This window comes from Crinia signifera, chromosome 5, assembly GCF_055691185.1.
Source record: "Crinia signifera chromosome 5, ASM5569118v1, whole genome shotgun sequence".
Classification (NCBI taxonomy): Eukaryota; Metazoa; Chordata; class Amphibia; order Anura; family Myobatrachidae; genus Crinia; species Crinia signifera.
This window is the reverse complement of record NC_139221.1, coordinates 205,324,427-205,338,522: the sequence shown is the minus strand read 5'-3', so window position 1 is coordinate 205,338,522 and position 14,096 is coordinate 205,324,427. Positions and strand designations below refer to the sequence as shown.

Here is a 14,096-nt window from a genome sequence, read left to right as displayed (position 1 = left end):
TTTACTCAATGGCACTTCACTGCCAAAATTAAGTTAATGAGCCATGACCTCTCATCACCACCGAGCATCAGCTTCCTGTGAAGCATCCCTCCACATTGCACACTTGGAAAACATATCTACAGTATCTCCTATGGCACCTTCCCTTCTTCCTTCAAGCATGTCCTGGTCTGTGCCATCCCTTGATCCCTTGCCCGGTATGTGGTAGTGGAGGAGGAATATAATAGTATGCTGAGCACAGCGAGGCACCGTGCCTGAAGCATGGCTAGCCCAGTGAGCCATGGAAGGGTCATAGTACACTTATACAGTGTTCATGTTGACCTACGTCGGCATAGACACAAAAAGATTCAAATCCTCCTTTTTCATGATGAGACTTCCCATGTCGTCATTTTGCTTGTCTGCCTTTTGCCCATGTCGACCTAATGCATGTCAAACTTTTTTCTGGGTCGACATACTGCCTGACTACCAATAGTGGTCGTCCTAATGACTTTTGACCTAACGTACCCCTCTCCCCCTCGCTAACCCATCCATTCCCAATATGATTACAACAATATACCTTTCTCTAGCCAATATCCTTACTTATTTTTTACTCTTGTCTCTACCTCTGTGGCTCCTCTCTGTCAGTTAAACCACTTGCTCCCTAAGCCACTCAAAATTAAATTCAAATTACTCTCTTATATACAATGGTATTATCCTCTCTGCTCCACAATACATCTTTAACCTTATTTCCTCACACACTCACACATAACAATTTCTCTATGAAAAATCTATTTATTAAGGGGAGATTTTTAGAGAGTGACTTACTGTACTTCTATGATGCCATTGCCTGAGCAGAGCATATGATATGTCAAATTAAAGCTTTTGGCCCGTAGATGTGCAGAATCAGCCTAGCAGGAAAAAAAGGCACATCCTAGCACAAAAAAAATTCTTACATCCCCGTTTGCAACCTGCATGTCCAGACATTGGTTAACACAGGAATGGTTGCTGTCCTCCCACACTTAAGTTGGTTAGTTGAAGGCCTCACTTTGACATAAAAAAATGTAGGACCACCCAGTGACCCAATAGGGCACACACAGCCCAAACAGTGCCAGGCTACTTAACTCAATATACACTGTTTAACCGTAATGCTTATTACACATTATATCACATGCCAAACTGCTCATTACACATTATTCCACATGCTCTAGTGTCTATTACACATTATTCCGCATGCTGTAATGCCCGTTACACATTATACCGCACACCTAATGCCTATTACATATGCCACACACTGTAATGCCCAGTACACATAATGCCACACATTATAAAGCCCATTACACATTATGCCACACGTCTTAATGGCCATTACATATTATGCCACACACCAAGCTCAACTACATTATTTTTGCCAGGCGTTACATGCTCATTGTCAAGGGTGTTCTTGATACCAAGGGTTACATGTTCGTTGCGAGGGAGAAATATGTTTGTTGCCACAGGGGATTACATGCTCATTGCCAATGACAGTTACAGCCTGGGAGAGGATACTGGGACACCTGTCAACAGCAGTAGCCACCACTATCTATACCCCAGGTGTTGCTACAATGTGAGCAGCAGAGGATGGCTCGGCTAGTGGTCAGAGGTCTTCCTCCTCCCTCACCTTCTCCCCTTTTTATAGCTTTTCTTTTTTTATTTAATTTGAAGGTGAAGATAGCCGGTGGAGGGGAGCACCTTTCTGTCTTGACTCCACCTGCCACGCTTATCTGCTTCCGTTTGCTCTGCCTGCCGGGCCAGGCTTCCAGAGTAATACTGCATTGCCGCGGCCCAGCTTACACAGCATCGGCATCTCCAGTCAACTGCATAGCAGCAGAACAAGCAGGGCAGGCAGCCGGCAGATGATAGGAGGAGGACTCGTCTTCACAGCGGGACGAGCTGTGTGGCACCATGTGCAGTTGCTTGCCTCGTCCCCCTGTAAAAAATGTTGCTGTGCCTTCACCACAGCCCTGCACAGTAATTACTACAGAAAAGCCTGTCCCAGTGGATTCCTTTCCTAACACAGCATATGTGATGCCATGTAAGAGGAGCAGGTTTTGTGCATGCTGGAATCAAGGTGAGAGGTGGCGGCGGTAACACAGAGAGGAGGGGAAGCTGCTGGAGGGACATGGTTGGCGAGCTGCTTGACAGAGACAGATGTGTGTATTAGGGGCACTTACTGTGGACATTTTGTTTAAGAGGTACTACTGCTGTGGGCTTTATGTGTATAAGCAGCAATACTACTGTGGGCATTACATGTAAGTGACACTACTGTGTGACATAGATGTATAAGGAGTACTACCGTGTAGCGCAGCGGTGGGCAACAGGCGGCCCGTGGGCCGGATGCGGCCCGCGAGACGCTCAGGTCTGGCCCGCCGCACTGACTTCTGACACTATGACAAGCGGCCCGACTAGCTGAGCCGCTTGTCATTTAACCGGCAGCCGCAGGGCTAAAAGTGCGGTACTGCAAGACTGTGCCCGCCGCGCACAGAATTACTGGGAGTGTGGGAGTGACGCGGCAGCCACCTCCCCGCCATTGGTTGATGCAGCCGCCGCGTGACCGTGTCCCCTTCCACACTCCCAGTAATGCTGCTGAGGTGGGCGCACTGAAGTCAGGTTTTGCCGGGTTGTGCATGACGCGGCTGAGGGCTATGCAGGCATCTCCAGCAATGGCAGGAGGCTTCCCCTCTCTCAGCACCTGAAAAATAATAAAAGTAAGGAGCTGATAGCATGTATTTCTGGCGGCCTGTCACTCTCCCTCTCTGGTCTCCAACCCTGGCGCCCATCCAAAATGGCGATGGATAGGCAGTGAATGAAGGAGGCACTCAGATGAAAAAAGTGTCCGTTTTTCTACCCACAATATAAAACCTGTTGAAAAATCCTTTATTCATTACACATATATAATATCCTGGCTCCCCTTGCTCCATGGCCCTTAAAAATTAGTGAGCAGCTGCCAGTTGGGCCTATATTATTTTATATGTGTGTGTATATATATATATTCATATATATTTTAAGTTGTGTAGGTAGGGGCCCCACTTTGCATGCGTGTGTGTGTGTGTGTGTGTGCGGCCCTCGAATATTTATTGGAAGTGTTAAGCGGCCCCCCAGCCAAAATAGTTGCCCACCCCTGGTGTAGCGTAACTTGAATAAGGGGCACAATTGTGTGTCATTACTTGAATAAGAGGCATTACTATATGAGATCCACCACCTCCTCAGGACCACTTTAAGCCCTGGAAATTCGAGGCCCATGGCAACTGCCCAGTGTGCTTATATGTTAAGTTGGCCCTGCCTGGGATGAATATGCCCTTTAGTGTTGTTTAATAAGTACTGGATTGTATCACACATTTCAATACTCTTCATAATAGTCCTGACAATGATGCTATTAAAATTTTACTTTTGAAATTTGCCCTCTTACAATTCTATAACCTAACGAACATGTGCTAATCAAAAAATTGGCAAATACACACAAGTTATCTTTTAGTGCACTAAAGTCGATGACTGGTCCTATTTAGTTTTAAACCACAAATGACAGGTAACATACTGACATGAAGCAGACTGACTGGAAAAATAGCTGATGTTTAATTCTCAGTGTTTTTATGGTCATGTCTGTACCTAAGCAATAAATTAAACACAAACTATTTGCATTGCTTGTCTCATATAAAAAAAGAAAAGTATAACATGCATTACAAAGTATGACTGATGTTCTGCTTTATCTTTGACATCTTCTAGGAGGTGTGTAAAACTGTTAACCAAGTAATAGTCTTTCATAGTGCAAGTATGCAAGTATTTGTCCATGTTTTGGCACATTGCTAAGTAATAATCTGCAGTTACCTTTACAGTCTTTTGGCTTTGTATTTTGTAAAGGATTGAAGCAATGCCCAAAAGTCCATTATAGGGAAGAACCCACTGCAAACTTTCCAGATTGTCTAGAATTTTCTTTAGTAAATGTAGATTGCATATGCCATTTTAATGCCCTTCTCAGGTCCCATAACAGATTGCTAGCATCTGACATCTTTTTTTTTTTTTACCTAAAATGCTTCTTATTCACAATAATTTGATTATATATAACACTTGTACATCTTTGTGCAACTGAGTCTCTGAATCTGTACATGAAGTGCAGCTGAATTTATTTTCAATGCCAAGTTGCTTTGTGCTCCATATACAGACTTAGCCACACAGAATGGACCTAATTCAGGTTTAAGGATTTATCATGTAATAATTGTCAGGCTGTGTATGTGCTGCGATTGAAATGCGCATGTGCAGGGGCATAACAAAAATGCAACTGCACATGCGGGGCCATTCTAGTTACAGTGTCAGGGAGAGAGAGAGAGAGACTATGTCAGGTAGAGAGAAAGAGAACACAACAGTGTCAGGGAGAGAGAGAAGGAGGGAGAGAGACAGTGTCATTGTAAGACAGAGGTAAAGGCTAATGGGATAGCCACTTCCCTGCATTAGGCCCCACCCCCTAAAAACATGAAAATTGTGATATTCCAGGAGCTGGCCAAGCTAGGATAAAGTTTGCTGCAGTGTGAAAGAAGGGAAGATGTCTCTACCTCCACGGCGGCTGCAGCTTGCAGGTGGTTTGTGTTATGGCAGCAGCAATTTTGTCCAGAGGGCAGGGGTGAAGGGAGATTGGTGGGCATTTGAAGTGTGAAAAAGAAAGACTCGGTGTGTGGATGAGAAAGAGAGATAGGAATATGAGAGAGAGCGAGAAAAAGAGACTGAGGTTGTGTATGTGTGTGTGTGTGTGTGTGTGTGTGTGTGAGAGAGAGAGAGAGAGAATCAGGATCAGAGAGAATTATGGAGACTTTAACAGAGACTGAGAAGGAAAGAGAGTTTAGGAAGAGAGAGAGAAACTGAGTGTGAGTATGTGTGTGTTTGTATGTGTGAGAGAGAAAGAGAGAGAAGGCTGCTTTTGGAGCCCTATCAGCAGGTAAACGCTGCCCTGCCAGAGGAAAATCCCCAAATTTTCAAGCCTCGCACCATTGAATGATGTCTGTGTACGTTGGATCAGATCAGGAACTGATGTCACACACCTTCCCTTAAAAAGCCTAGGCACGCCTGTGTTTTCCCTGACACTCCCAGAAAATGGTTGGTTACCACCAGTGCAATTTTTCTGGAAAAATAGGTCCAGGAACTCCAGGTCTGGGGATGGATCAATTAAATAAAAAATATGTATATATAATAGAGACAGCAAAGGAGAGATAAATGTATATATTGTATTTAGAAACATAGGCACTCACGGGTGATTTTAAAATAAAACATATCTTATGGAAAGTACATTTTCAGTTCCTGATGATGTCATATTTAATTAGAGGTTCAGGAACTGAGTTTCTGCTGGTTCCTGCTGAAAAATAGTACTGGTTACCACCTTCAAACGCCAGCTTCCTGTCAATCAACTTGCCAGCAAAAAAGAAAGCAGCAGGATTTTATCACAGGACAGTTTTGCGCATGCATACTACTATCAATAATCCCCAGGGCTGCAAGTTCGCAATCAGATCTGAATTAGGCCCCTGGTAATATAATGCACAATCTGTTTTGGTCACAGACGATATGACCACACAAGGCAAGTGGATAATGACTGGACTTCTTCTTAAGCTGTGCAAATAAGGGTCAGCTGTAAACTGGATCTAGAAGAATTTTTAACAAGAAACATGCAAAACGTTTTCTGAAACACACAATATTTACAAACTGGATTTACTAGAGGAAAACATTGGACACACTATCAAAACAACATTTTATTTTAATGTTAAACAGCACAGTTGAATGTTTTTTTTTTATTTTATTTTATCTTCTCAAATCTATACGGTATGTCTTTTATGAGATAAGAGTCTATTCCCAGAAATTCACTCATCTGGTTTTATATCTTGAGAAACTTGAATAATTTCACATGTCTAAAAACAACTTTATGGTAAAATAGGCAGATCAGATGCTTCAGGTCACGACCAAGGAGAAAGTTAATATACAAGACTCTGATGTAATCACGGACATTTTTCCGTTACACTGCAGAACTTCTACCATACATTTAGTCTGTGCTGTTAAGTCTACCAGTAGTAAGAAAAGGAATAAAGGTAGGTATTGTTTTAAGTTGCAAAAGATCATCATCTCCGATCACAAAGCACAATGTCGGGACTGCGATGACATGATTTGCTGTGCTACATCCTCAGCATCTCCCATCTCAACCTAGTGATATTCACTGAAGGATGGTCGATGGTTTCAAACCATCAGTAGAAAACAATTTTTGGTTTATCCATCACTAGTTGATTGCTGTGCATGGGCAATGCTTATTCACTGGACCGCCAATGTTTTCTCAACATCAGTTGTCACCATTGATAGTATAGGATCTAACACCTGCCATCAATGGTTTTAAAAACAATTCTCAACCAACTTGTGATGCCACTGTTCTTGCAAGGAACTCCTTTAGAGTAAATACTAGGTTTAGAAATGCACAAATAATATATTTTCAAGCTCTATACTGCTCAAAGCCCAGGTTCAGACATTTGTCCTGGTAGCACTTTCTCTCTCTCTCTCTCTCTCTCTCTCTCTCTCTCTCTCTCTCTCACACACACAAACACACACACACACACACACACACACACTCTGTTGGCTGCTGCTAGATATGTCATGCCTGTTTCCTCTCCTCACTCGGGGCCAGGTGCACTAAGCTTTAAAAGTAATAAAATAGAGAGTGGTAAACAGCCAGCCAATCAGCTCCTGCCTGACATTTTTCAAACACAGCCTGTGACATGGCAGATAGGCGCTGATTGGCTGGCTGTCTATCACTCTCCATTCTATCACTTTTGAAGCTTAGTGCATCTGGACCTCGCTCTCACTTGGGGCCTAATTCAAGTTTTATCGTAAGGGGACGAATGCCGATGGTGGGGGGGGGGTCTGCACATGTGCATTAGCGTCATAGGTGCCGAGGCGTTCTACCCACTGCCAAAAAAATTCTGGCGCCCCCCAAAAAGGGCGAGGCGATTGACTATGGGCACCGCTGGCTGAGCTGACAGGCGACCCAGGCAGCAGTGAGCGCTGAGCATTAAATATACACTGCGCTGGGTCCCTGCTCATTAAATATGCACAGAGCAGGACCGGTTTAGCACACTGCTACATAGGTCGTCTGTCAGTTCAGCCAGTGGCGCCCACCACAGACCCTGCTGGCGCCGCTCCCCCATGCCATTGCAGGGCCTGCCACATATGTAGCTACGCCACTGTCTATGTCACTTCTATCACTGGCTTTCCTTGCACTCTCCACCTCTTTGGACTATAGCCCACACTTACTGGCACATTTCTTCTCTCTCAGACCAACTGTCCCTCACCAACTATCTCTCCCCTTATTATTATCATCAACTATCTCCAGGCTTGACCTCTGCGCTTGTGCATATACAGTAAATGTTAATCCAGGCATGCCTATTACCCAAATGAAAAAAAAAAGCTAATTACGAAAGGGTGACCCCAGGCGATAGCACTGCTAGCCACTGTTGGAAAACCATTTGACGTATCTCTGTGGTGATTTCTTTCCCGTGCTATTTAACAAAAAATGCAAGGGCACTGTTGCAATCCTTCTGCTATTACCAACTCGGAATGACATTTGCAGATAGAGATAAGGAAAAACAAAATGAATAAAAAAAATTATACATTTATACTTCATGCTTAATTTTTTTCTATATTTTTATTTAGTAGTGAGGTCAAACATCCACATGAAAGTGGCCAGGACATCAATAAATGAAAACGTATGACTCCTGCACTATTGGGCCTGATATCAGTTTGAGTGGTATTTCACAGCCAAAAGGAAGCATCTGTGCAATCCTGTACAAGGGAAATATAAATGCTATAATGAAAGATACCTACTGCCAGCGTCTGCAATTTAAGTGCTGCATCTGAAGACCCCACATTGGTTCATCATCACAACGATTGGTCGCTGTGCTGTGCATGGGTTTACAAGGTCTCTGCGCAATGACGCAGACCCTGGCCTCAGCACACCTATAAAACATGGGAAAACATCTCTGTTTTGTAGAACAGTCCCTGTTGCTGCCTCTGCTCTACCAGTAGTAAGAAAAGGAATGGGGCAGATGTATTAACGCTACAACATGAAAATTAAGGGAAGTCTAAAGGTGCCCATACACGTTACAATTATTGTATACAATATTGTATACAATATCGAATCTCATCCGATCTCGGTTTTGCGATGAGATCAGATGAGAGGAGATCTAGTACAAAAAGTATGTGCTGCACATACTTTTTGTACTAGATCTCATCTCATCTGATTTCATCGCAAAACCGAGATCGGATGAGATTCGATATTGTATACAATATTGTATACAATAATTGTAACGTGTATGGGCACCTTAAGAGCGATATTGCTGGACCTGTTCTGCATATGCCCAGAACGGGTCTTGCACATACATAGATACAGTAGTATTGGATTAGTAAGTAGATCATTGGGTTTACATAATAATCTGAGACCAGCAGTGGGGTCACAACAGGGGGGTGCACCACTGTGGGCTGCACCCCAGGAGTGCTGCCTCTCCTTAAGTGACAGGAGCCGTGAACTGTACTGTAAAACTATGTACAGCACCCAGCTCCTGTCACAGTGTAGATGCTTTTTGAGGGTATGCATCTCTGGGACCCCAGGAATAATGAAATGGGTGTTTGAGTCACAAGGCCACACCCACTTGCATGCAAAGTCCTGCTTATCATCCACAGAGCCACATTTTATTTTACTACTTTACTAGGTGTGCAGCAGACATTATGCCAACCGCACCAGGTGTCACATACGCCCCTAAAACCCAGTATCACCAGGCAATGAATCAGCAACATTGTATTTAAAATAATTACAGGAATGTCTGATTATCCGTTGCAATCTTATCGCTGCAGATTGATAACAGGCTTGTGTTTCGCTGGGTAGCTCCCAGCTTTTTCAAAGAACCTTTGAAAAAGTTGGGAGCTACACAGCGAAACGCGTCAGCCCACAGCACCCCTACTTTTTTCCTCCATTGTGGACTACAAACATCCTCCAAACGGATCCTGAACCAGGACCCTAAAGTGGACATCGCCATCAATTGGGGCTATCCAAAGCTGATTTGAGGACAGCACGCCAACTTCACGGGGACCACTTCAATGCAACTTGCAGCAGTTGTAGCTATCCCCCATATGTGAGTGACATTTACTCCTCACCCCACCCCCCCCTAACATCAATTGTCCATTGGAGTCCAATAGGAACAGGAACCAGTTACACAAAAAAGGATCAGTGGGGTGCCTTTCCTAAAACCCACCTATTCAAAGTGGAGTTATTCATTCACTAAGGCTCGCACCAATTTATGATCATTTTAAATGTATACAATCATGAAATATGCTTTATGGTAATCATGTTTTATGGTAATTTTTTCATGATTTTTTTAAATAATAAATTGTCAAAAATGTATTGTGGTATATCTTTCCTCAAAAAGCGCAGTTACAAATAATTTCTCTCTATTTTCAATACTGACTAGGGTTTATTTGCATATTGTGGATATTGCAGAGTCATGGTGCAATAACAATCACGACTGAGGCATGACTGCACTGGGACATATTTTACTTAGGAAGGACGAGAAACTGGACAGGAACCTATTGCAGGACATGACTAATATGTCATTGAAGCAGAAGTAATAATCATAGGGAACATTAATATATCTGATATACCTGATGTGTGTGTGTAGGGCTGCCTATCTCTTTAGAACCATTGTAATACTGTAACTGTTGGTGCCCCAAATAAATATAAGATATTGTTGTGAAAAGAATTTCCATACTAGATGTAATTGTCATCTTTCACTGTCCAGTTACAATTGGAACTCCTCTAACATGCAATTATTGTGTGTCGTACTTCTCATTTTATGACATACCATAAAGTTAGAAACAAATGAACACTATTATTCTTTTCCATGACCACAACTTACGATGCAGGAGCACTTAAGGCATTTGTTTCCTTCTGGCTGAAACTCATCTCCTTCTTTATATTGTCGGCCTTCATATACACAACCTGAAGCAGACAGAGGAAGAGGTTAGGAGCTGGCATCTTTTCATCATTGTTACGTGTATAGTTGCACAGGATCGCCATACATTAGAATGAACTTCGTGCTTGTTATCTGTATTTACAGATATTATTGTGGGTATCCAAAAAAAAAAAGAAATGTCACCGGAGGTCCACATTAAAGTATATTAAAATGTAACTATAATATGGGTGTGTTTAATGCCGTCAAAACACTTTATAAACCAATGCCCTCAACTATTCTGTCTCCAGCGAACCCCATCTTTCTTTTTATCGTAGATATATGTAGCGCTGACAGGCGCAATGACAGAGGCTCAATGCTTATGAGTGCTGTCAATAGAATAGATTAGACAGAAGGCTACACAGTATTTTTACACTGTCATATTCCAGCAATTGGTACAGTATATTTATTGCTGATAAAGCAGTTTATTGAACAAAAATAAAGACCAGTTTAGAAGAATACAATGAGGCGAAGGGACACATTCTTTTACATAGAAGATCTGTTTATTTTAATATGAAAATAGGTTTTTTTTTGTTTTTTTGTTGGGGGGGGGGGGGTAGTTTTAGATACTTCCTATTATTAATGTATCTTGCTTCAGTGAAATGAGATATTTTGAGCATTTTCTGATTGCAAATTAATAAATGGAGTAATATTAAGATTTTGATATGGCTATTATCGGGCATTGGGCTAATCTCAAATACCTCCTTCGTCATTGTTGTGAAATATACTTTCTTGTTTCTTATTTTCTGGAATTCAGCAGGGTCATCATACATCAATAATGTCAGATAATATCATTCGCTGTATTTTATATTTCAGAGCATAGGTGTTGAAGCATTACCTGGACATGTTGGACAGCATAATCCTGACTGTTTTAATGGGTTCTTGCAGTGCACTAAACACTGAACATCAGATTCTGTAATAACTCCTTCCTATAAATGGAAACATAATAATATTAGACTGGTTTAATACAGCAAAAATATATGTATCATAGTACTTATTCGGGTACTGTCATTTAATAGCATTAATGCTATCAGATAAACAATGGACATTTTATATATATATATATATATATATATATATATATATATATATATATATATATATTCTTTTTTTATATATATATATATTTTTTTTTTTAACAGAAGCTACAAGGATACTATAAATTAGCACATTTTGGGGGGTATTAATGTTGTCCAGATTTTTGGGCTACCTGAAAAATCTGGACATTCCTATACAATGTGGCTGTTTTCAGATGGGATTTCCGTCAATGCAGCCTCGACTTTGTTTAAAGTTTAAAGTCTAATTTGCATCTGTGTAAAAGAGTCGTAAATGGACATGTGTTTTACTAATAATTCAAAAAGGGTTTGATCAATGGATCCAAAGCATGATCCTCAAAGTACCTCAACAGTCCAGGTTTTTAGGCATATCTCTGCATTTACAGAGGTGGTATAATCAAAGGTCCAAGCATGGATAGCTTTAAAACCTGCACTGGTTGCCTAGAAGTCAGCGTTTGCGAACCATTGGCCTAGATCACGGGTGTCAAACACAAGGCCCGCGGGCCAAATCCGGCCCGCCAGACCTCATCATGTGGCCCGCGCGAGGAGATAGCACGCAGGGGCAGTGTGTCTAAAACAGGAGTGCTGCGGGCCGCGTCCACGTCCGCGGCCGCCTTACCTGTTCCTCCACTGTCGGCGGCCATGTTCCTGTAGGCACATATGTATGCGGCTACAGAAACATGGCCGCCGGCCTCCACGGCTACGTGGAGGAGGGCCCGGCCGCCTGTTCCCTCTGATGCCCGGCAGTGACAGACACTGGGTGGGGACGTCATGACGATGACGCCGCCCGCCCATGCGTCTGTAGAGAAGTAGGAGCAGGCAGGGAAGCTGGACCGGGAGTCAGGGACAGTGTGGCTGCAGCAAGCAGTGAAGAAAAGCTGGAAGCCGCAGCAGCTGCAGGACAGATGGAGAAACAGTAAGTGAGGATGAGGATCACACTCACAATAAAAAAATATATATATATCTGCTGTTTCCTGAGGTGTCCCCCGTGTATAATAATAATAATGTCATGACACCACAGGCTGCTCCTCCTGTGTAATCATTTATGTGTCATGGCATTACTTTTATTATATTATACAGGGGGAGCAGTATGTGGTGTCATGGCATTATTATTATACAGGGGGAGCAGCCTGTGGTGTCATGGCATTCATTTTATATTATACAGGGGGAGCAGCCTGTGGTGTCATGGCATTATAATTATACAGGGGGACCTACAGATACAACCGGCCCTTTGAGGGTGACCAAACTGCTGATGCGGCCCCCGATGAATTTGAGTTTGACACCCCTGGCCTAGATTCAAATCTGGTTGTTCAGGAAGGGACCTAAACAAACATGTCAGTGCAATTTGACCACACATGAAGGGCAGCCTGAATTTGTGGGAAGGCAGAAAAGGCCACATGAGACCATGTATAACACCTGTTTATGCTTGCCTACTTTACTTCTTGCTATCCCAACTTTTGGGCAATATGAATATATGTTATGTATGATGGAACTACGATGCAATGCAAGTGTAGAAGCTGCCCACAAGTCAATAGAGACACCTACTGAAGTCATCGCAACAATCTCATCAACTGAGTACTCATTCACAATTGCAATGCAGATTTGCGGAATACTAACTCCCTGAGTGCCTCCATGGAGATCAGAATGGCTGCTAGAGCTTTGACACATGCCAAAATGGTCACGACACTCCTGCACTTGCAGACATTCCCCTTTTTCCTTCCCTAAAACTAACAAATTCACTGCGAGTGTCATCACAAAGCAACCATGATGTCTGTGCATTATGGCCGCAACGTATCCGGAGTCTACCGATAATCACTCATTTGCTAAAACATTAATCTGAATAAGGCCCACAGTTCCTGGGACATTTATTGAATTGATTCTGCAGCAATGAAGGGTTGGATGTTAGGGAGAGCACAACAAATGTGGACACCGGAACTCAATTTAAACTAGGAACTTATTTGTGTACCTACATTTCTCACTGATCTGATCATTCTGCGGCAATATTAAGTGGGCAGATCGCAGCATGTATGGAGACCAATGTTTTCACTTTCTGTGACACCTCTAATTAGTTTTTGCATGTAGCCCAGTGAATATATTTATGATTGGTTTTATAGCTAATGTGTTGATTGATAATAGAGATTACTAGCACTCAAGAAAAAATTTGCATATCTATATACTTGTAATTTTAAGGCAAATTAACAGACACTAAATACCCCCTAGCCAAAGAGCATAGAAAAGAGATAAAAAAAAAGAGATAAAATTGCATTTTTTTTTTGTCTACTGGAGTCTATTATCAGTGATTCCAATCTTGATATGTCTCAAATTATTATTTCCTGGACTGCTAATTACTCAGCCAGTAATCACACAAGTTAACTGTAAACTAATGTACGGTATGTGCAGGCATGTACAGTATGTATACTTGTAATAGTATGTTGAAAATGGCGCCAATTATTGTTATCACCTTTATATTTGTGAGGAGAACCTATTAGTGGTAGGTGGCTACTGTAAACAGTTTGTGTTGGTAAGCCACAGTGAAAAAGAAAGAAAGAAAAGGAATGAAGAGCAGCTCATTCTTGTGCAAATCTTTGCACTGAGCACTTTATACATATTGTATTGCACCAGCAGGAGCGATTCTTCATTCCTTAGCCTAACGTATGCAGATTTATCATAGGTCCGCACCATATAGTCAACATGCATTCGGGCAACGGGTACAAAAGGTCAACAGATAAAATGCAACAATGCTTAAGATTTACAGGTACAGAAATGGTCGACGTGTTTTGGGAGTATCTCCCAGGTTTTCTCAACATTTGCTTGAATTACTATCCAGGTGGACATCTATTGGGAACAGTAACATAACATCACATAACATGAATTATACAGGATTTCCCCCCCCCCCTTGCTATAACCATTTCTGGGTCTATAACTGCTAAGTCGACCTGTCAGCCTGTTAGCCACCTAATGCATGTTGACCAGTTGGTGTCAACCATAGCATTGTGGATCTGTTATA

General features: G+C 42.2%; 1 protein-coding gene across 2 annotated transcripts in view; it reads right to left on the bottom strand.

The window, feature by feature from the left end:
• The window catches only part of BMPER (BMP binding endothelial regulator), a 207,164-nt gene that overhangs the window by 121,924 nt on the left and 71,144 nt on the right, over positions 1–14,096 (bottom strand). For both annotated transcript variants that reach the window (XR_014474987.1, XM_083188458.1), the window contains exons 5-6: positions 10,873–10,963; positions 9,942–10,024 (exon numbers count right to left, since the gene is read on the bottom strand). Coding sequence is in view for 1 of the 2 variants with exons in the window: in XM_083188458.1 (XP_083044584.1) it covers positions 9,942–10,024; positions 10,873–10,963 (174 nt within the window). In the remaining variant the exon portion in view is untranslated. The remainder of the gene's footprint in view (positions 1–9,941; positions 10,025–10,872; positions 10,964–14,096) is intronic.